At 53.0% G+C, this 22756-nt stretch overlaps 1 protein-coding gene across 7 annotated transcripts in view; it reads left to right on the top strand.

The window, feature by feature from the left end:
- The window catches only part of KATNIP (katanin interacting protein), a 195695-nt gene that overhangs the window by 101398 nt on the left and 71541 nt on the right, over positions 1 to 22756 (top strand). For all 7 annotated transcript variants that reach the window (XR_007147896.1, XM_047839284.1, XM_047839283.1 and 4 more), the window contains 3 exons: positions 4347 to 4478; positions 19906 to 20078; positions 21321 to 21386. Coding sequence is in view for 6 of the 7 variants with exons in the window: in XM_047839284.1 (XP_047695240.1) it covers positions 4347 to 4478; positions 19906 to 20078; positions 21321 to 21386 (371 nt within the window). In the remaining variant the exon portion in view is untranslated. The remainder of the gene's footprint in view (positions 1 to 4346; positions 4479 to 19905; positions 20079 to 21320; positions 21387 to 22756) is intronic.

The following is a 22756-nucleotide window of genomic DNA, read 5'->3' as shown; positions in this document are numbered from 1 at the left end:
GCCTCCTTTGCCCTCCTGGCCCGGCCAGGTAGCTCAGTGCCTTCTCTGCTCCCGTATGTGTCATCATGGTGCTGGCCTTGCCCCGGACTCCCAGGGGTCTCTCTCCCCCTCTGGCCTGTGAGCTCTGCCAGGGCACAGACCAGCGCTTCCCCTCCGTTGCCTCCCCAGCGGACAGCACTCATCTGGCACGTCCAAGCCACCCGGGAAATTGGTGTCAAACGCATGAAAGCTTTATGCCCACCCGCTGGAGTACCCCGCGGTGGGGGAAATGTTAACATACTCGTGAGACGCGCTGGGGCCGCGACCAGTGGCTTGCGTTTTCTCCAAGGAGTGAGGAGGGAGGGGGAGGGCTGTAAGGAGACTGAGCGAGCCCCCCTGTCCTGGAAACAGAGGGCACGATAGTCACTTGTGGGGTGAAGGACCAGGCCACAGACAGCTGGACCCCCGGCACCGTTTTGCGAGCGATGCTGGAGCGTGAAACAAAAAGAGAGAGAACTTCACTCTCTTGACGCTTGGCGTTTTTGAACAATTAGATTGTTTGGCAGGCTCCATGCTGGCCGCGGCGATGTCTACCCTGGGCGAGGGCTGCTTCATCTGGAGCCACAGAGGGCTGATGCCTGCCTCCTAGGGATGTTCTCCCTAGTGATTCTCCCTAGTGATTCCCCAGCAGGAGAACCCACTCACAGAGAGGAGCAGGCGGAGGTTGAGGGGCCTGTCGCAGGGCCCCCCCAGACCCCAGCGTGGGATTGGAGTTCTGAACTAATCCCGAGCATTTACTCAAAACTAGTCAATAGTGTCCGGAAAAGACGTGCTTGGTTCTGGGCTGTTCGTTCCTTTTTTTTTCCACCGGACGCATATCACGCCCCAGGCACTGTGCTGGAACAAAAGAGGCCCCGGTCCCTTCTCCCGTGGCCCTTAATCCTAGCAAGGAGAACACACACACACACACACACACCACAGTGATAACAACTGGCAGCATTTGCAGAACTCTTACTAACGTGTGCCAAGCACTGTTCCAAGGACGCGAAGTCCTTACCACAACACCAAGGCAAGTCCTGGCATTGTATCTGCTTTACCGATGGGGAAACGGAAGCACGGAGCGGTCAGATCACTTGCCCGAGGTCACACAGCTAGGGAGGGGCAGAGTGGGGTTGAGTCTGTAGGCATCAGAGCCCAGAGCCTGAGCTCTTAATCACTAGGCTAAATAAATAAACCAGATCAAGTTATAAAGCAGTAGTTGGGCTTTGAGGAGTCAAAGCCCTCTTTTCCCTCCTAATTGAAACAAATGAGAGATGGGTTTGGGAATCTGCTAGAAGGAGAGCAAATGGTCCACCTTTCCAACTGAGAAGAGCCGCATTGCTGGCCACTCAGTGCTGCCCGCTAAAGTAGACAGACCCTGATCCCAGATGTTGGCAGAGCTGGGTAACTAATGGCACCAGTGTGATGGCGGGGGAGTGGGGCGCGTGTGCCCTGAGGGTGAGCCCACTGGAGGAACGAAGAGAGTGGCTGGGTTGAGCTCTGATGGCTTCCTGCCCTCCCTGTCCCGTTCCATGTGTCCTCTTGTCCGTGAGGGCCAGTGCGGGAGTGGCACAGAGAAAAACAGAAGTTGTTTTTCCCCAAACTGGAAAGGTGAAGCCAAATCATGGGCCAGCTTAAGAATTCAGGTAGGAGGAGAGCACGGTGCCCTCAAGAGCCTGGAACGTTGTCAAGATTATAAGACAGGACTCTGGTTGGGGGCTGGGGGTCAGAGAAGGACCTTGCGGGCTGGAAGGGTCAGAGGAGCCTTCTCAGAGGAGACCGTGGTGAAGCTGGGACAGGAATGAGGAGGGAGCAGCTGTGGGAACAGCATTCCAGGGGCAGGGGGTAGCAGGTGCAAAGGGTTCGAAGAGGGAACGAACTTGGCACACCCAAGGACAGAGAAAGGGCCGGTGCGGCTGGAGCCAAGCGAGCATGTAGGGAGCGAGGTTCATGAGGAGGCTGGTGGGGGTCCCAGGCCACCTTCCATGAAGACTCAAGGGGGTTCTGGATCCTTTGGAGCCCTAGAAAATATCTTCGTGTAGACTCTCGATAGATAAGGCAGGCCTGGGGGCCACAGTTTCTGGAAGGTCATCTTATCCAGAGGAGGCAGTGGTAGACAGGGATTAAGGTGGTTCAGGGCAGGGCTCCAAGCCAGGCGGGCCTGGTGAAAACCTGCTTCCATCGCTCCCTGGCTCTGTGACCTTGGGCCAACAACCTGAACCTCAGAGCCCTATTCTGTAATAGTATGTATTAGTCCTCTGTCGCTGCTGTAACAAATCACGACGAACTCGGTGGCCCGACACAACACAGATTTATTACCTTATAGTTCCATAGGCCAGAAGTTTGACATCAGCTCACTGGGCTAAAACCACGGTATCCGCAAGGCTGTGAGCTTTCTGGAGGCTCTCGGGGACAACCTCTCTTGCCTTTTCCAGCTTCCAGAGGCTTCTGCATTCCTTGGCTCAGGGTCCCTCCCTCCACCTCCAGAGCCAGCAAGGTCAAGTCTCTCTGTACCTTTCTTCCAGATCCTGTCTCCCTCTCGCCCTCCTTGTGTGCCACCCTCTTCTCTGTGCCTGTGCGAGTGCTTGGGTTTGTTTTATTGTGGCCAGGTACACACGGCACAGATTTACCATACTCACCATTAAGAGCACCATTTGGTGTTATTAAAGACAGTCACCATGACCACGATCTAGCTCCACAAGTTTTTCATCGTCCCAAACTGAAACTCTGTCCCTCTTCTACTTTTAAGGACCCTTGTGGCTTCCATTGGATCCACTGGGATAATCCACAATGATCTCCCTAGTTTCGAGTCGGCTGATCAGCACTGTTGATTCCCCTTTGCCCTGTGACCTTGTGTCAAGGCATCTTTGGGCCCCTCCCATCCACCCCCTGCGATGTCTGGGGAGGGACCTGTCCCCGCAGCTGAGCACTCAGGGGCCTGACCTCAATCAGTGCTGGCTGTCGCTGTTAGCAGCAGCTGCATATTTTCGGCATGTGGGGAGAGAGTCTTGTGGTCATTTGCCCCGTCCCTTCTTTGTCTTGTCCCCTGTCCTGAATGTCATCCGTTGGGTCCTGCATTTCAGGCCAGCCAGGGAGCAGCGAGTTCAGAAGTGTATAGAGAAACACATGTCCTTCATCAAGTCCACAGCGGAGGGTGGAGAGGTTGGTGCGGGACACCCCGCACCTTCTGAGCTCCCAACAATCCCATGGGGCCCTGGATTCTGGGACTCCCTCTCCTCTGGGCCCCCCCGAGGCCCCCGGGATCGCTCTGCTGGGACTCCGATTACATGGCACTTCAGCAGACAGTTCCCGGGTTTCCTGTCTTCCCAGGTCAGGAAGTCCCGAATCCTGGGACCTTGACTGATCTCCCTGCCGGCAGGGTCTGTTCTCCTCAGCCGCCAGCCTTGCTGGCCTGCAAAGCTGGCCTTGTGCCCGCTGGTCCCAAGCATGTCCTCTCGAGCTCTGAAACCTGTGCTGGACAGAGGCTCTTAGCGCCATTTCCCCTGAGCTGGAGCCATTTGCAGACCTTCTGAAGTCACAGGGGGGGTTTTTTGGTTTTTGGGTTTTTGTGTGTTTTTGTTTGTTTGTTTGTTTTTTGCCATCGCCACAAACCTCCTGTACTGTTTTAGCTGTTGTTTAAATCAGCACCTTTCTCTTCTTTCTCCATCTCCCTCCGTTTCTTCGCCCCTGCCCTTCCTTTCTCTTTCTTTCCTTTCTTTAATGATTTTCAGATTGTTCTAAGCAATGATATTAATGAAATCAAGGGGTCGATAGGCTGGTTACATGTTTTTTCCATGCAGGTTCAGTTAAATAATCGCTTAAAAAACATTTGCCTGCACGGCCTCTGGCGTTGTATCCTGTTCTGCCCGCGGTACAGGCACCCTACTTTGGGAAACGTTGACTTCAAAGCACGGCCTGTGTGCCTTTCACTGTTTGCACATTCTGTTCCCTGTGTCTGGAATGCCTCATCTCCGTGCCTCTGGTAACCTGTCAGGGCTCTCCTCTCTGTCTGCTGCATGCCTGCCGGCCACATGCTCCCAGCTGCGTGGCCCCTCTGTGACCCTGGTGCTGGAACCTTCTTCTGTCCCAGAAATGTTAAAATCTGAAAACCTACACCTAGAACGTGTCCAAGAAAGTTTCATTTATTTGCCAGGATGCGCTGCATAATTCACATCTCCATTCCAAACGAGCGTGGCGCCTGGCACAGGGTAGGGGTTCAGCAAGTATTTGTCGAGTGAATAAGTGAACGAGCCAACAGATACCCAAGCAGCATGCCCCCGCTCTGCTAGTGCTCCACGTTTGACATATAAACCGCTGTTTTCCTGCAGGTAGTAAGAAGGAGAGGAATTTGTCTGCTAAGCGGAAGGACAACGCTGAGGTTTTCATTCCCAGCAGACCTGAGTTGAACCTGAACCCCCAGCCCTCTGCTGTGTTCCCAGACCAGGAGAAGGCATGTTCAAGTAAGAGTTCTGGCAGCCTCTGAGCAGGGCTGGGGCTGGGCCCGGGGCACTCTCACTGGGATGCCGTGATAGAGCAGTCTTGGCTGTGTTACCCTCTTTGTCAAGGCCTGAGCTCACCTTTCCTAATTGTGTTGTTAGTCAAGGTCTCCAGAGAAACAGAACCGAGAGAGAGAGGGGGAGAGAGAGAGAGAGAGAGAGTGTGTGTGTGTGTGTGTGTGTGTGTGTGTGTGTGTGTGTGTCAAAGTCCAATCTGCAGCCTGGCTTAGCAGAACCAGGAAGAGCCAGTCTTCCAGTCTTCCACAGGCCATCGCACCGGAAGGGTCGAAGTTGCCGATGAAGTCCAGAGGCCGTCTTCTGGAGAATTCTCTCTTACTTGGGAGAGGGTCAGTCCTTTTTGTTCAGTCCAGGCCCCTCAACTGATTGGATGGGGCCCACCCACATCATGGAGGGTAATCTGCTTCATCCTCCAACTGAAACGTTAACCTCATCCCAAAACGCCTTTCGGAAACCAGAGTAGTGTCTAACGAAATATCTGGGCTCCCTGTGGCCCAGTTAAATAGACACATTAAGTCGACCATCACAGCCACTTGCTCATTCTATAACCAAGATGTAGTTCTAGTTGAAAACCTATTTCAGTTTTGGTTTTGCTTTTAAATTGTTGTTATTTTCTACTTTATATGGATCATGATACGCGCCAACGGTACTAAATTCCAATAGTACAAAAGAGGTTATGGTGAAGTCAGCCTGTTGCTCTTCTAATGGAGACGAGAGGTCACGTTCATTGAGCACTTCCTGTGAGCCGGCCACCGCTGTCAGCTTTGTTATGTCATTCGTAATAAATTATGATCCTTATACATAGCCTCTGAGGGAGGCCCACAGATTGTCCCCATTTCACAGAGGAGGGGCTGAGGCCCAGAGCAGGTGATCAGTCACACGGCTGGGAAGTGGCCAGTGTCGGCCCCAAGCCCCGGTGGAGTGGCTCTGAGGAAGCCACTTGCTTCTGGTTTCTGGCATTCTGTGAATGCCAGAGAATTCAAGGCATCCTGGTGTCCCCAGGATTTGGAACCCTGGGGTGTCCCGGGCAAAATCCAGCTCCAGCCCGCCAGCCTTGCTTAAACAAACAGTCTGTCTGAGCCAGGGGCCCTGATCTCTGTCGCTGTGGCATTCCGTCCACACTGGGGATGCCACACAAGTTCCCTGGGCAAGTGGAACACCTCCCGGCTGGGGGATTCTGGGCGGGCAGGGCTGGACATCCGCGTCCTACCTCCGCTCCCCACCCTGGAGCAAGGGAGCCAGGTTCTTACATACCCCTCCCCGGTGCCGGGGGAGCCCTGCACCGGAGCTGTGGGCAGAGGTTTGGCTGAGGGGCCGTGGGCAGGGCTGCACCCAGGCATTATCTGATTAATTCTTACCACAGCCCGAAACCCACGTGAATACAGAGCAAGGCATTTTAGGTAGCAACGTGATTTTGAAAAAGCGTCTTTGAGGGAAAGAGTCCGCATCAACCCGTGTAGTTAAAAAGTCGGACGGTGGTGGGATTTTTAGGCACAGCTGGATCCAGGTGATTAAAAGCAGCAGCCTGCCTCTGCCCATCTTCCACTTCAACGTTCTTTGTGCCCGTTGTGCCTGGGCAGGCTCTTAAGGGTGGTGAGATGGCCACCAGCAGCCCATAGCCCAGCAACACTGGCAGAAAGCAAGCCTGACCACCCACTAGCTCTGTGACCTCGGGCAGGTTACTTAACCTCTCTGGGCCTCATTCTTCGATCTGCAAACAGGGAGAAGAAGAACCCCCCCATCTGAGGGTTGCTATCAGGATGAAAGAGCTGGAGAGATAGGCCACGGTCACCTGGCCGAGAACAAGTGCTCAGCAGGGCCATCAGGCACTGTTCCCACGGAGGCCAGCAAAGCCTTGGAGCTGCTGTCGCTCCCGGCTTGAGTCGGGGTGGTTCTGTGAAGCAGACACTGGTGCTGTCCCCGGAGGCAGAGGCAGTGGGTGCCAGGCAGCAAATTCCAGGAAATCCCTCTGGATAGTGCTTCCCCCTTCTCCCATTTCACAGGTGGGGAAACCAAGGTTGAGAACGCGGAAGTTACAAGTTACTTGCCTGGAGTAATGGGACAGCAAAGCCACGATTCATACCCAGGCTCCAGGGCTCGTGCTCTGGATGGCTGTGCCGGGCTGCTCCTCCCCCCTCCCCCCTGCCCCCACCCCGGGCTGGCTGGTCATGGAGGCCTTGCAGGCACCTGGGGGTGGGCCCTGACAAGCCTGGTGGTGACTCAGGCAGTATTACAGCACAGGAGCCCTGGGTTAGGGGGTCAGGACAGTAGGCGGGGCTCGCAGCGAGCATCCTGGGAATGTGCCCTGGGCCGTGGGCCGGGCCAGCAGGGGAGGCTGGGCCGTGGGGCCCAGGCCTGGGGCTGCAGGTCAGGGGCATGCTCCAGTCCAGTCCAGCCCAGCCCCGGGTGGGGTTCTGGGTAAGGCAACAGGTCATCTGTTGTCTTTTTGACCTCACCAGAAACCTGTGTGCTGAGCACCCGCTATGTGCCGGCCCCTGATCCAGGCCTGGTGATCCAGTGAGCAACACACTTTTCCTGCTCTCTTGGTGTTGATATTTCGGCGGGCGGGGCTAGATAACAAACACGAAGATGGGCGGTAACAGCTACCACCAAGACAGCAACTGCACCAAGGCTGGCAGCGTGGTCAGAGGAGGCCTCTCCAAGGAGGGGGGACACGAGCTGAGACCTGGGTGAGGTCAAGGACTAGCCCTTTGCAGAAGGGAAAGCCTGTGCAAAGGCCCTGAGGTAGGAAAGAGCTGCTCAGTTGGCTCAAGAATAAGAAAGAAGGCTGGAGGCCAGAGCGTGGCGGGTGAGGGGCCACAGAGGTGAGCAGGGGCCGGGGGAGGGACTTGGCACTGACCTGCTTTATATTGGAACAAGGTCCCCGTGGCTGCCACATGGAGTGTGGCTTGTCGGGAGCCAGGGTGGATGTGGGACTAGAGGATGGGGAAGGTGGTGGCTCGTCTCTGAGTCTTACCAGTGGCCGGATTCCTGACAGCAACCGAGGAGTCTGTTGTAAGCATATCAGACTAGTTGTGCCATTTATCCTGAACAACCAAGGGCAAGGAGCTGGGCGGTGGGGAGCCTGCCGTGAGAGGACGGCAGAGCCGAGACCCGGCAGTGATGGGGGACTCCCTGGCTTGTCACTTGGCTGGTGCAGGTCCTGAGATCTAGCAAGGGAGCAAGGGAGACCTAAGTAAGCCAGGCCGCTGGATCTGGACAGGTAGTATTCAGTGCTAAGCCCACTGCAGGAAGGCTGGGTCTGATCTGCGTCCTGCCTCAGCGGGGAGTGACCCCGAACCACAACCAGACAGAGGCTGCGGGTGGTGGAGTTGTCTGCGTCCTACCCACACGAAGAGCCAGAATCCAGTGGGCGGAGTTAGGACCAAACTGGCTCCTGGGACTTGTTGGCAAAAGCCAGAGCCTAGAAAGATGCTTGCACTGGGGGGACCCGAGGAAGGTAGACGTGGAAAGGGAATCACTGCAGAAGTGATATGTTGACAAGGGCATGCCAAGGTCACAGCCGCCGATAGGGTTGGAGAGGCCATATTTGTAAATAGGTCTTTCGAGATGTAGTCGACAGGGGTGAAGAGTCAGATGTAACCTGTAAGATGTCAGAAAAACGTGGTGAGTTTTGGATCTATCTGCTTTGGTTGGATGAAGGACCAAGAAGCTGGGAAGGAGAGAGAGAGAGGGGGGCCAGGGGACGAGATAAGGGCCCCGTCAGCTCTTGGAGGGCCAACAGCACGTGGAGGGTGCAGATGGTAAATCCCGCGTGATGCTGTTTCTCCGACACCCAAACTGGCTCCGTTAACCGCAGCTTCAGGAGACAGACGTCTGGTCTGTCCTGCTGGGCTCACTGGGACTCCCCTCCCTCATGCGTGTGCCGCGATCACTAGATGTCCCGCGACTGGGTAATAAAGCGAAAAGCCGGCATTTACAAAGCACTGAACCGAAAGCGGCATGTTTTACAACACGCATGTCATCTTGCGTGTAATCATCTAAACCACCCCGGGCGGCGGATGCTGTTAGCAACACCATTTCACAGAGGAGACCAAGGCACAGAGAGGTTGAGGGGTCTGTCCAAAGTCACACAGCCAGCGAGTGGCGAAACCAGTGCTTGAAAACCTGGCTTCAGAGTCTGCTTTCATAGCCACGCCACCGCATGGCCCTTCGCGTGCCCGCTAAAATGTGACTCGCTTACGACGTACCCACGTCGGGCCGGTCCGAGCCGAAAACAAGCCTGAAATCACAGAACTGAGTCACAGGAGATACTTTTTTTTTTTTCTAATTCTCATTGATGTCAGCATATAACTGTTAATATTCTCCAAGCTGAGCAAAATTTTAGTGCATCAACTAAAACAATTTTGAATAGCGTCTTAGTTTCCTACGGTTGCTGCTGTAACAAAATACCACAGTGTGATCGAGTTGAAGAGCAGAAATGTATCGCCTCACAGGTCTGGAAGCCAGAAGTCCAAGACTAAGGTGTCAGTAGGGGCCGTGTTCCTTCTGAAGGCTCTAGGCCAGAATCTGTGCCGGGACTCCTTCTAGTTCCCGGTGGTCCCTTGACTCGGGGCAGTGGAACTCCAACCTTCACGTGGCGCTCTCCTGCGTGGGCATCCGTCTACGTGTCCAGATTTCCCCTTTTTATAAGGATATCACTCATATTGGATGAAGGTCCACCCTCGCGACCTCGTATTAACCCAATTATCTGCAAATAACCCCATTTCCAAGGAAGGTCACGTTGACAGGGCCCGGGGGTTAGGACCCCAGCATCCTTTATGGGGACTCAGTTCAACCCGTAACACAGACCTTCATGGACAACATTTTGAGAAGCAGAGCTTAATTAATTAATCAATCTATCGTCGGCCATTCTCCAGAAAGTTCTGGCATACTTTAACAAACTACATATAACCTGTGGCGTGAGACGAACACATACCTGAGGAAGTGAGGATGAAGAGAAAACGAGAGAAAACACGATGAAGCCAGGGGGTGAGCAAATGGGTACGTGAGGGCGGTCCAGTTGTGGCTGTGAGCTTCCGTGGCAAAGAATCGTGGATGCATATAAAAAATGTGTGTCATCAAAGTCAGATCACCCGCTGTCTCTGGTATTTGGTTCTTAGAGCGATTTGTCCCATCGACTCCCCGAAAGAAGACCGTGTCTGAGGCAATGGAATCTTCATTTTGAACAGATTTGGAGCTCAGCCTGTCAAATACATTTGGCCCCTACATAAGCCACATTTGAAGAAAGGAAAGTTGAAAACCGTGGCATTGTCCCCACCCTCGCGCTGGGATTACGGTGGAGCCACTTTTCACACGGGGATTATGTTCTGAAGGTCAGAAGTGCAGGTGGCCAAAGAAACCCTTGGAAATCTGTCAGACTGATGCTGAAGGGCAGCATGTATGTGTATATATGTAGACAACCCCAGAGCATCGTCTCTCCTCCAGGGTGGGAACAATTCTAGCTCCTTGGCTGAGCCCCAGATGAACCAGTTGGCTCTGTCTAGGGTCTGGGTTGCAGTGAAACTGTGTTTTTATTTTTTATTGATTTATTTATTTAAAAAAATTTTTTTATGCTTGTTTATTTTTGAGAGAGAGAGATGGAGAGTGAATAGGGGAGGGGCAGAGAGAGAGGGAGACACAGAATCCGAAGCAGGCTCCGGACTCTGAGCGGTCAGCACAGAGCCCGATGCGGGGCTCGAACCCACAAACTGTGAGATCGTGACCTGAGCCCAGGTCGGATGCTTAATCAACTGAGTCACCCAGGCACCCTGAAAATGTGTGTTTTTAGACTCTGGCATTGTGCTCAGGGTGCTGGGTGTTCACATCCCCAGAGGCACAAGGAACCTGAGACTTCCTGACGAGACAGTGACATCAAACCATCTCACCCCTTCCAGGCACAATCTGGACTGCTTATATGCTTTGTACTTGTGGGGCGGGCTTTTGAGGGTCACGCACAAATCAGCCTCTTTATATCTCCATGGTGAATGGCACCTTTTATCACCGCATTGTCGCTTTTTCAATCTAGTGATGCTCTTTGCCCTAAAGCCCACCAACTTTCTTTCGGTCAGTGTTTACATGGCGTATCTTCTTTCCTCCTTTGCTTTGAAACTCTCTCCTTCCTTACGTTGAAGTTTGTCTCTCATAAGCAGCATGTAATTGGGTTTTATTTTTATCCTCTAACAATCTACGTGTTTTAATGGGCACATTTAGTCCATTTACATTTAATGTAATTGCTGATATACTTGAGTTTAAATCTACTATCGTATTGTTTGCTTTATATTGGCTCTGCCTGTTTTATGTTCCTCTCTCCTTTCTTGCCCTCTTTTGAGCTGATTACTTTCTGTTATTCCTCCTTTCTCTCTCTATTAGCTTGTTAGTTATACATTCTTTTATTATCCTTCCAGTCATCACCTGAGATTGCGACACGCATTCTTGACTTACCTGAGTCTACTTTAAATTAGCAAGTTTACCACTTCTCACCCAGTGAAAGGACCTCACAACTCTGTAACTCCATTTATTCCCCTCCCAACTTAAATGCTATTATTGTCATGCTGTTTAATTCTCTCTAGATTTTAAACCTCGCTAGGTGACGGCATCGTCATTATTATCACTATTATTCTTAATTTTACACAGTAGCGATCTGGACTGCCCATGTTGTTAACCTTTCTGTGCCCTTCCATCCTGGCTTTTGCCAGGTCACCCTGACTCTCAGGCTGTGACCCCAAGTCTGTCACCAGCTCCGCTCAGCCTCCCAGCTAGCAGCGGCTCACTCAAGAGTCAACAGCTCCTTGTGGGTTCACCCCTCTGGGTTTCCTTCTCCTGCCTTCTTTTGGCCCTGTTCATTCTCCTGTAGTCCCTCACAGCCCTGTTCATTCTCCATGCCTTCCAACAAATGTCTTTTTTTTCAATCAGGTTTGTATAACACTTGGGCCAGCTTTTCTAGCTGTGCTCTAAGGAAGCGTTGGGTCCGGATTAACATTACCAGAAGTACAACCTATTGCCTTTTCTCCCCTTGCCCCTTTTCTTTTGGCCAAGGTCATAAAATTGAATTTGTGTCAATTAAATGTGCGTATGATGCATGAGAGCTTATTCCCCTCTGTCACTGTAACTGTCCTGGTTCTAATGAAGGGACCTCATGTCCTGTGTTACTCCCATCTCTACCCAGGAGACTTCCAGAGACCTGTTGTCCTATTGAGGGTGAAAGAACATTAGTCTTTAATGCACAAAGTTTACTGTCAAAGTTGTCAGAATGCTCTAGGGAAGTGATATATCTGAACCACTTTTCTCAGACAAGCTGCCAACCGTAGAAATAAAGTAACACCCTCAGTGTGATTGAATTAGAGGACCCTGACAGCCCTGTACTTAGCATTTCTGTCAGGTACCAGCAGCAGAAAGACCACTCTGCCGAAGTCCAGAGTCTTATAGTTAGTAGTTAGTCCGTGTTCATTATTAATAGCAAGTGACAGAAACCCAAACTGGCTAAAGCAACAAAGGAAAATGTATTGCTCACAGACCTGGAGAGTCCAGGACTATAGAACTGGCGTCAGGCATGGTGGGATCTAGGTGCCCGGATGATATCACCAGGAAGCTGTTTCTTCATCACTTAGCTCCTCTCTCCTCCAGTCCAGCAGGGTCTCAAACTTGGAATGTGCATCAGAATTCTTTGCCAAGCAAATGAAAACACGGATGGTTGGACCCAGCCCCAGTTTCTACTTCGGTGCATCTTGGAGCCTAAGTATTTTGATCCCGTAACAAATTCTGATGATGCTGAGGTTACCGATCCCGGGATCACACTTTGAGAACCACATCTCTAGTCTCAGGCATGGCCCACGGATGGCCCCCAGGGCCTCTAGGCTCTCTTTTTGCTGGCCCAGCAGCCCTAGAGAAAGGAACTGCTCCTTTGCTAATAATTCAGCAGAGCCCAGGAACCAGCTCTCCCCTGAACGAATCTCCAGTCTCCGTGGTCACAGGGAAAGGCTGGGCGAGGAGCAGGGTCAGATCCGTCCAAACTCTGTAGCCTGAGAAGAGAGGGGAAGGGCTGGTTCCCCCCGAAGAAAACATGGGCGTTGTGATGGTGTTCCCCTTACAGGAAAGACAAAAGCAAACTGTTCTTCATTTCATGTGCAAATTAAGCACCGAGGACATTTTGCTAAAGATGCTCCAGAGGCAGGGCGTGGAGCGAAGGGCTATTATGATCCCGGAGGAAGGAGCGGAGTCACGTAGTCAGGGTGGCGCGGGGAGCCCTCATTGCCTTCCTCGGAAACCACGTGCATTCCCGGGGCAGTAACATGATGAGTGTTCGAGTCACAGACAGCACCTGCCAATGGAGAGGCCCGGAGACACTCTCGAGACAGAAGAACACAGGCCTTGACAATCCATGTGTATCAGCTATTTATAGCCGCCCAACAAACTACCCCAAAATGCGGTGGTCTGAAACAACAGCCCTTTTTTGCTCAGACGGGCTGGGTGGCTCCAGAGGGAGCTGGTGGCCGCCTGGGCTGGATGGTCTCGGACAGCCAGTCCCTCGCGTGACAGAGCATGGGTGGGGGAGGGGCAGAGAGAGAGAGAGAGAGAGAGAGAGAGAGACACGGAATCTGAAGCAGGTTCCAGGCTCTGAGCTGCCAGCACCGAGCCTGACACGGGGCTCGAACTCACGGACCTCGAGATCATGACCTGAGCTGAAGTTGGACGCTTGACCGACTGAGCCACCCGGGCGCCCCCGTGTAAGTGCTTTTTGCAGACTCTGCTTGGTCTTGACTGTCCAGTGGTCTGTTGGCCAAAGAAAGTCACCAAGCTGAGCCCAGCTGGAGAAATAGACTCCACCCCTCGGTGAGTGATGTTGCATCGGGGGGCCAGGGAGGGGAGGAGTTAGTGGACACTGGTCACAGCCTCTTAGGCCATGGGAAGCGTGTGGCCTGGTGAGGCTGTGCTGTCGTCAGCTGCATGGAGGGTTGAGTACTCAGGTGTAGACCATTGTGCCGGGTGTAGCCCCCCTTCCCACCTGCCAGTTGAATTTTAGAGGCGAGTGTGGGCATCTCAGGATGTTATTTTGTTTTATTTTTTTTAATGCTTATTTGCTATTTTTGAGAGAGAAAAAGAGAGAGCACAGGGGAGGGACAGAGAGAGAGGGAGACAGAGGATCCAAAACGGGCTATGCACTGACAGCAGAGACTGATGTGGGGCTCGAACTCACGAATTGTGAGATCATGACCTGAGCCAAAGTCCAGCACTTAGCCAGCTAAGCCACCCGGTCTCAGGAGTTTAGGGATGAGTGTGGGCATCTCAGGACAAAACAGGGCTAAGTCAGCTGTTTCCCTGGACCTTTTGCCACGCAAGTAAGTGCACAGTCTCCAAGCTGATGGTCATGTGACCATAGGGAGTAGGGGTGCCCCGTAGAACCCAGAGGGCTTATAACCCGTCTAAAGCGGGCCCCACTACCCAACTCCAGCATATCATCCCCACATGGGAAAGCCGACTGGTCAGAGGTTCCCAGATCATAGGATTTTTTTTTTAAATGTTTATTTATTTAGAGAGAGAGAGAGAGAGAGAGAGAGAGAGAGAGAGTGAGTGGGGGAGGGGCAGAGACCGAGGGAGACGGAGAACCCCAGGCAGGCTCTGCAGCTGTCAGTGTAGAGCCTGATGTAGGTCTTGAACCCCCAAACCATGAGATCATGACCTGGGCCAAAACCAAGTCGGATGCTTAACTGACAGAACCACCCAGGCACCCTGTGTTCCTATGATTTTTCAAGAAACTCCAGGAATTCTAATTATCAGGTGGATTTCCTCTTTAAAAAAAAAAAAAAGAAAAAAAAAAAGCTTAGCATCTATTTCCAATAAAAAAAATAGTAAAAGTCACACGACACACATCTGCAGGTGGTTTTGGCCTGTGGGCTGCTGGCTTATGATCTTTACGATAGACCCTTGTTATTCTCAGATGTAGTATCTGCCCTTCCAGTGGATTCCCAGGCGACCTCAAAGGTCCCACACATGCGGTAAGGGATAATTTTGCAGAGACTCTGACTTTGCGTTTTTTGGAGTCCCGGCTGGCAGATGGGAGCAAGTTACCTGGCTCGTGAGTCCACCGGGAGCCCCGCATCCCCCTGTCTTCTTTTGTGACATGTGTTGTATTCGTGGTAAATCTCCCATGTTGATATGCTCTTTGTTTCTCTGTAAGAGAGAAAAAAAAGGCAAATTTCGGTGAAGGGAAGAGAAAGTGAAGTGACCAGAAGAGGGATGGTTTTCCACCAGAAAAGAGCAGTGTGGGATAAATTAAAATGTGCAATTTGGTTCCTGCTGGTGGCACAAATTTATTGTGTGAATAAATCTGCCATTCTCTAGGTGTGTGATGAAAATAAATCCACCCCCCTGTGGGGTTCAGGCTGGTGCGAAGCTGGCTCACCCAAGTGAGCGATGAGAGCGTCAAAACGAGTTAAAAGGTGGTCGCCTCGTGTGTCGTGAGGAAATGCACCGTAAACACAAGCTGGTCAGCAGAAATGGGGTTCAGGAGGACGCCGGCACCGTGTGCAGACGTCTCTCGGAAACCACGGGCGGGGAAAGCTCTGGGAACGGAGCTGCAGGGTTGACCTTCACTCGGGAAGAGGGTGATTTCATTTTTCAAAGCGTCTTCTTAGCATAATAGGACTCAGAGGGCACAGGCAGCCGGAGATGATCCTGTTGCCAGGGGAGCATTCCCTCCCCAGTGAAATTCGCTTGGGGCAGAAGCGTTTGTGTAGGCAGAACTGGACCCCACTGGAAGAACACGCCGTCCTCGATATGCTTTTCCAAGAAGAGGCGAGCACAGGGGTGCAGCGACCGAGGGCAGAGGGTTAGACTCGGGTGCACCGTTCCTCCCCAGCCCCAGACCACTGAGGCACGAGAGGACGGGCCACCTGCGCACGTAAAGACAGTAACAAGGCAGGGGCACCACACAGCTCCTCGTAGACCGACTTTATAAGCGCTCCGTGCAGGAAATGGAGAAGGAGATTTGTTCTGCTGGTCTTGGTGCTGCCTGAGCCTTCCACCAACGTGGGGGTTCTCACCCCCACTGTTAGAGCCTGGGCACACTTGTCTCTTATTTATAGACCTTGGTCCCTTATTTATAGAATCCTCTAGAGCATCTGAAGGGGCCTTGAATTTTTTAGCTCTGCTGCACTGCAGCTGATGGAGGAAACGGCATTGCTTTGGTGCTCTTCGCAAATACCGAGACCGACAAGCTCTGGGGTCGAAACGACTTTCCGTACGTTCCTTTGACAAAAATCATCGTGCCAGTCACCCGGCTTGTAGCTTGAGGCCCGTTGGGCTGACATGGCCTCGGGGCTGCATGAGAACCCAACCCCCAAGCCCAGCCCACCTCAGGGCCTTGGCACCTGTTGTTCCCTGGCCAGGAGCAACCCCCCTCCCCCCCCCCTCCGCCATAGGGGTATTCACAGGGCTCACTGCCCTTAGGTCTCCGCTCAGATGTGGCCTTCCCTCACCAGGTGCCTCAAATAGTGTCCACTCCCTCAATCCTCTCCAGCCTTTACCCTGCCACTTGTCCCCCACCTGCCGGTAGGTCCGCGGTGCACCTGCGTGATCCGTGTCTGTCCCTGCGCCACGACTGTGCGCTCTGAGGCAGGGCTGTGCTGTTCTACCAGAGCAGCGTGTCGTTCCACAGCCTAGCGAAGGTCGAGAGCCTGCGTCATTCATGCGTTTGCCTTGCGGGAACCCATTTCCGCTTCAGCCACCCTTGGGGCGACCGTGTGGATTTTTCAGTTCTAGCTTCGGTGTAACTCAAGACCGAGTCCCCTCCCCCCAGCTGCTTCCAGGACCCGAGCCCCGCGAGGCCCCCTGCGTCCCCCCAAGGGGGCATTTCCACACCCCCATCAAGGATCCCCACCCCCATCAGCATCTTAAGCCCTAGCTGCTACCAGCCCTTGCGTTCTTTCTGCTCGGTGTTTGGGTCGCTGGGAAGAAGGGCAACCAGGGGAGACCATAAAGCAGCCTCGACTGGGGTGAGCAGAATCCCGGGTCACTTATCCAGCAGCCCCTTACCTTCCTGTCCTGAGGAGCGGCGTCGGGGCAATGATGAGGGGACAGTACGCCAAAGGCAGAAAATGACCCACTTGCTGTTTATGGCCCAGGCCGGCCATCTGCAGCCATGCGAGGTTCCTTTGGGTGCTCTTGACCCTCGTGGGAGAGCAGCTTGGACTTGTCGTGGCCTTGGGGTAGGCCAGCCCCTTGGGTTCTGTTGGCCTTCATAAGGTGTCTTAAAAACCAGGCTATGTCATGAACAGGTAAAATTCAGGGGATTTCACATAGATTTCTGATTCTAGCTTTTCTTGGGGGGAAAAAAAAGGCGACGCTAAGCGTGTAGACCTACATGGGGGCGCCTGGGTGGCTCAGTCGGTCAAGTGTCCAACCTCAGCTCGGGTCATGATGTCACGGTCTGTGGGTTTGAGCCCCGCGTCGGGCTCTGTGCTGACAGCTCAGAGCCAGGAGCCTGTTTTGGATTCGGTGTCTCCCTCTCTCTCTGCCCCTCCCCCGCTCACTCTCTGTCTCTGTCTCTGTCTCTGTCTCTCTCTCTCTCTCTCTCTCTCTAAAAAATAAGTAAACATTAAAAAATTTAAAAAAAGGAGTGTAGCCCTATATGGTAGGTGCTGGCTGGAGCTGGGCTGTGGTCCCCGGCCCAGGGCATTCAAATTCACAGCCACTCCCTGGGTGCCTGGTGGAAACTGATACTGTTCATGTTAGTTTAGCTTTTCCATAAAAACCCACGGCCTCCCATCAACCCAGTGCCCGGCCGTCCTGGAAGCCAGCCCAGCGGAGCTGCTGGGTTTCCGTGCCTCTCCTCCCAGTGCCATTCTGGATGTCGCTTCCAGAACTCTGCTTCAGACCCCACGTTCTGTAACACAACATAGCAGAAGGGTCACGCGCTCCAACAGGAACCCCCAGTGCTCCACCCGGATGGTTTACCAAGGTCGTAAAGATGGAGGGATGCTATTTTATGCATCCCAAGAGGTCGTACCTGTGAATTCCCACTTGGTTATCTTTGACATCACTTAAATGATGCGGTCCAGTCGGTGCTGTTGAATTCACATCTGTCTCCAGCACGGTGCGTTCGCGCAACCCGACGGCTCCGCTCCGATGCCAGAATCACATCTTGGACCCAATCTGTCCGAACTGAGCCCCTGCTCTCTGCTCCCAAACCTGCTCCACCCACAGCCTTCCCAGCTCAACTGTTCCTCTCCCCCAGCCACATCCCTGGGTCCTGTCTTTACTATGTCCGCGGGATCTGAGCAGCCTGTGTCCCGCCTCTGCCACTGCCTGGTCTCCCTGCTGTCACCTCCACCTCCCTTCATTCAGTCTGTCCCCCACTCAGCGCCTAAGTCAGGTCAAGCACTCCCTTGCCCTAGAACCTGCAGTGGCTCCCCATTTCACTCGGAGCAAGGCCCTGGGTGACCTGGCCCTACCACCCCCACTTAGGCCTCCTGAACCCGTTTCCCTGGCTGCACCTTGGTGCTCCAGTAACAAAGCACACACAGGTCTCACCTCACTGGTGCCTGGAGCACAGCACCACCCTCCAGCCCCACTCTGTTCTGCTTTGCCTGTTTTTCCACAGCATTTTCTGACGTCTAACACTCTGTTTTGTTTCTTATTCTCCGGCTTGTTGTCTTACTATACAAGGGCGAGGTTCTTGATCTGTCTGGTCACTGCTGTGTCCCCAGTGCCGAGGACAGAGCCTGACACAGCGGCACTCAATAAATATTTGCCAAGGGGATGAAATTCACAGGTAGAAGCATCTTTAAGCATTCCAATAGAAACATCTTGAGTTCTGTTTTTAAATGGAGATTTTTGTTTGTTTGTTTGTTTAATATTGAAAGAGTCCACACGTAAGTGACTGGGAGGATGTCATGGGGACTCGGTTGTGTCCATTACCTGACCTTGGCAATCATGAATTGGTGGCCAGTGTCATTTCGTCTACATCCCCAGCCAGTGCCCAGATGATTAGGAAGCAAGTTCAGGCCATCATCTCATTCCATCTTCAGATAGTTGAGTATGTGTTTCTTTTTATGCTCCAAAGTACTTGTTAGGTGGGTATCCCGGAATTTATTTCATCCGGCCAGTCTCACGGGGTGCTGTTAGCATATGTCGCTTTACACTGTGGCAAGCTGATTGTCCTTTCCTTGGAACTTCTGGAATCGACCCCAGCTTCGCAATATTTTTTTCTCCAACTAAGATGTACATTCTTTGCAATTCTTGTTACCCGTGGAAAAACAAGACAGAATAAAGCAAAACACTCCAAAATGCCCGTCTGTCTCCATGATAGCATATGTTCTCGCTTATAGGTACTTTGTGCGAGGGTTAATTTTTTTTTTTTTTACAACTTTTACTTAGGTGCGATTTCACTCTTCAAGTTGCAAGGATGTACAAACGACACTCCATATATCCTCCAACCCGACTCACTGGTTGTTAACATTTTGTCCCAGTTAATTGACTGATTGATCGGTTGATTTGATTTTTTTTTTTTTTTTCTCTTAGTAAGCTCTAGGCCCGTCGTGGGGCTTGGATTCACGACTAGTGACTCAAGAGTTGCAGGCTCTTGGTGCGCCTGGGTGGCGCAGTCGGTTAAGCGTCCGACTTCAGCCAGGTCACGATCTCGAGATCCGGGAGTTCGAGCCCCGAGTCGGGCTCTGGGCTGATGGCTCAGAGCCTGGAGCCTGTTTCCGATTCTGTGTCTCCCTCTCTCTCTGCCCCTCCCCCGTTCATGCTCTGTCTCTTTCTGTCCCAAAAAATAAATAAACGTTGAAAAAAAAAATTAAAAAAAAAAAAAGAGTTGCAGGCTCTTCCTACCGAACCAGCCAGGCACCCCTTGTCCTAGTTGATTTATATTTGTACTCTCTGTGCCTGTGTGTGTGTGTGTGTGTGTGTGTGTGTGTGCTTTTTAACCATCTGAGATGGCCCCTTTTACCCCTGAACACTGCACCGTGTAGCTCCTAAGACTAGGGGCATTCATTCATTTTACATTACCACAGTTACACTTAGGGAATTCTGAATATTTAGCATTAATATAATACCGTTATCTAAACTGCAAACTGTACTGGGATTTCTCCCCTTGCTGCCATAATGTCCTTTATGGCAGTGTTTTCCCACCCGGGATCCAGTGCCAGGATCGCCACTGCCTTCTGTTGCCATGTCTGCCCAGTCTCCTTTCATTTGGAACAGCTCTCCAGGCTTTCTTTGTCTTTCGTGACCTTGACATTCTTGGAGAGTACAGGCCAGTTGTTTTATAGAGTGCTTCTCAATTTGGGTCTAATAGATTTTTGAGCTGCACTCCGAGAATGCAATAACATAATACATATATAAAGGAGCACCCCCTGTTTTCTGCCTGCAGGACCCGGGAGCCGACGAGAGAGACCCCTATCAGCAACCCGGAAACCCGTGCGCGAGGCTGAGGACCGAGAGGAAGATGCCTCGGCTGTGCTCAGGGCCATCCAGGTGGAGAACGAAGCCCTGCAGAGGGCGCTCCTCAGCAGAAAGGGGGAGGCCCCCAGCAGCCCGCTGCAGGTGCGTTCTGGGGCGCAGGGGAGGGACGACACAGGAGGCTACTCAGGGACCCGGTGGTGTCTGAGCAGCATTTGCAAAGAGCACGCGGTGAGGAGAGAGACGTTGTGGGCGTCCCTGACCTCAGACTAGCTGCTCGTCCGCTGCTGGATGCGCAGTCGCTCACTGACCTACCCAAGTGCCCATTTCGTCACCTTCCTTCCATTCTTTGTTTATTTCCGAAGGCCAAAGGGGAATGCCTGTTTGCCTCTGATCCTTGCCGACCTCCCGGCGAGCCCTGGAAACCTCAGCCCAGGGTTGCAAACTGGTGGCTGAGGGAAAGAATAGAGTAGACAAGAGCCCCGGCTTCTCCGGAAAGACCTCATTCCCCAGAGCGTGAGCCGCTCGGGCCTCCGCCGCCCTCAGCACCTCCTGTTGTCCTGCCCCTGACCCACTGCACCTGTTCAGGAGACCTCCATGGCCCTGCGGGGGTTTGGGTTGGTGCCCACTGCCTTCAGCTTTGAGCAAGAAGCAGGAAGCTACATGGTGGGGCGGAGTAGGGACCCTTCGGGAGCTGGAGGCTGTGGACACGCCCCCGAGCACACATCCTTTCTCAGAAGCCGAGAAACGGCCTCCCCGGCCGAAGCCCTTTATCGTAGTTTGTCCTACCCGTTGCCCCCAGTAGGCCAGAAACAGGCAGGCCTGGTCTCATCGCCCCATTTCCTAGATGTGACTGATGGCACCCAGAGAGCAAGGTGGCTCACTCAGGTCATGTCTTTGGAAGGCGCAGAGGTGTGCCTGCCCACAGGCCTGGGGCCCCGTCCACACCACCGGTTTCTCCCCAGGCTCTGTTCGGGGCTGCCCTCTGGGGCGTTCATCGAGCAGCACCCTATTGTCCGTCTTCCTCAAGCTCACTCCTTTGCCTCTGACAACTTTTTTTAAAGTTTATTTATTTACTTTGTGTGTGTGAGAGAGCACGAGCAGAGCAGGGGCAGAGAGGGAGAGAGAGAATCCCAAGCAGGCTCTGCACCGTCAGCACAGAGCCCGATGCGGGGCTCGATCTCATGACCGTGAGATCATGACCTGAGCTGAAATCAAGAGTCGGGCTTTCAACGGACTGAGCCACCCCGGGCCCCCCTGCCCCTGACATTTGTGTCTCTAGGATCTCGAGACAGCCCCCGTGCCTCTGTGCCCTCATCTATTAGTGAGGAGTCAACAGTGCCTGGCTTTGTTGTGACCTCAGATCGTGTGATTACCTCATTCCAGGACACGGAGGGACCACCAGCAAAATCGTGGACCAGTCTACTGAAGGGGAAGGAAGAGAGCGCTGAGGTTGGTGAAGGCCCGAGCACAGCAAACCCCGGTGCCCACTGTGCCCCACGGCACCCGGCGGCCTCCACAGGGCTTTCCCTACGTGGTCCCAGCAGACACTCACTGTGTTCCCTGGGCAGCTGTCCTGCCCATTTCACAGATGGGGAGACCCGGGCTGGCACAGCTTGCCCGAGGTTACGAGTGGAAGCCGGGATTCACCCAGGCCTGGGGACTCCAGCTCCTTGTTACGTTTTGGTTTCCCGACAAGACAACGCAAAAACAGATCTTAGTATCCTGAATAAATAAATAACGTCTGTATCTACTAGGTCACTCAGACCTATCTCAGCCAAGACAGCCCCTGCAAATAGACACAAGGGGGACCCATGAATTATTAATGGGACACCCAGAAACGTCTTTGTTAGATTGTGCACAGGTCTGTGCCCTGTGCTTAGAATACAGAGTGGCTAAATCAGGTCAGATTAGCCCCTGGCCTCGTGGAACTTCCAGAAAACAATCAAGTAAAGCCATAAATAAACAAGGTGCTTTCAGAGAGAGATGACAGTAAAAGATCATAGATGGTTGCTGCCTCCGAAAGTGTGGTCCAAGGGAGCCCCTGGGAAGGTGCCGTTTGAGCTGAGCCCCGTCTCTTAGGGAATGAGCCGACAACAGGGGACAGCAGTCCAGGTGGAAGCAACAGGAGACCCTCTGAAGTGGGAATGAGCCCAGCCTGACCCAGGAGCGGGAAGACAGAAGCCTGACTGGTGGGGGGAAGAGGGAACACAAGGGGGACACAAGAAGGTAGGGGGTAGAGAGTGAGGCCAGGAGGGGAGGAGAAAGCGCCCACGGGAGAGGGCGGCAGGCAGGGCAGGACGCCAGAGCACCATAGTGGTTTTCTTTATGCGTCCCTCCTGCTTGGTCTCTATTTCCCGGTCATCCTGAGCCATTGCCAGCTGACATTTCTGACCAGTCTGCGGCCCTGCCCGCCGCACGGCCGGGGATTTCTGGATGACCTGACCACCCCCCACCCCCAACCCACCGAGCTGCCGGCGACTAAACTCACTTGCGGATAGAGAGCAGAGCACGTGTCTAGTTTAGATGACAAATGTAAGAGAAGGAGGATTAAAAATGAAAGGGCCCTAAGGATGTTACTGGAATGCTCCATGGAGTCTGGTTACTTTGTAGCAAACAGAGCAGGGGTATGGTTGAGCTGGGGAAAGACTTTGAGGAGAGAAAATGTTTGCCTTAGCTGATTGAAGAGATTGCTTCCTGGGACCTCCCGGATCAGAAGAAACTGACGTGTCTGTCTCTTTGCAAAGATCATGGCCCCCGGTGGAGGTGGGGCGGGGAGGGATCCTGGATCTAATCAGCCCAGGGAAAAGGCTGTTATGCTC

Source organism: Prionailurus viverrinus, chromosome E3 (assembly GCF_022837055.1).
Source record: "Prionailurus viverrinus isolate Anna chromosome E3, UM_Priviv_1.0, whole genome shotgun sequence".
Taxonomy (NCBI): domain Eukaryota; kingdom Metazoa; phylum Chordata; class Mammalia; order Carnivora; family Felidae; genus Prionailurus; species Prionailurus viverrinus.
Note: the sequence above shows the minus strand (reverse complement) of the source record. Positions and strands in the feature narration are given on the sequence as shown.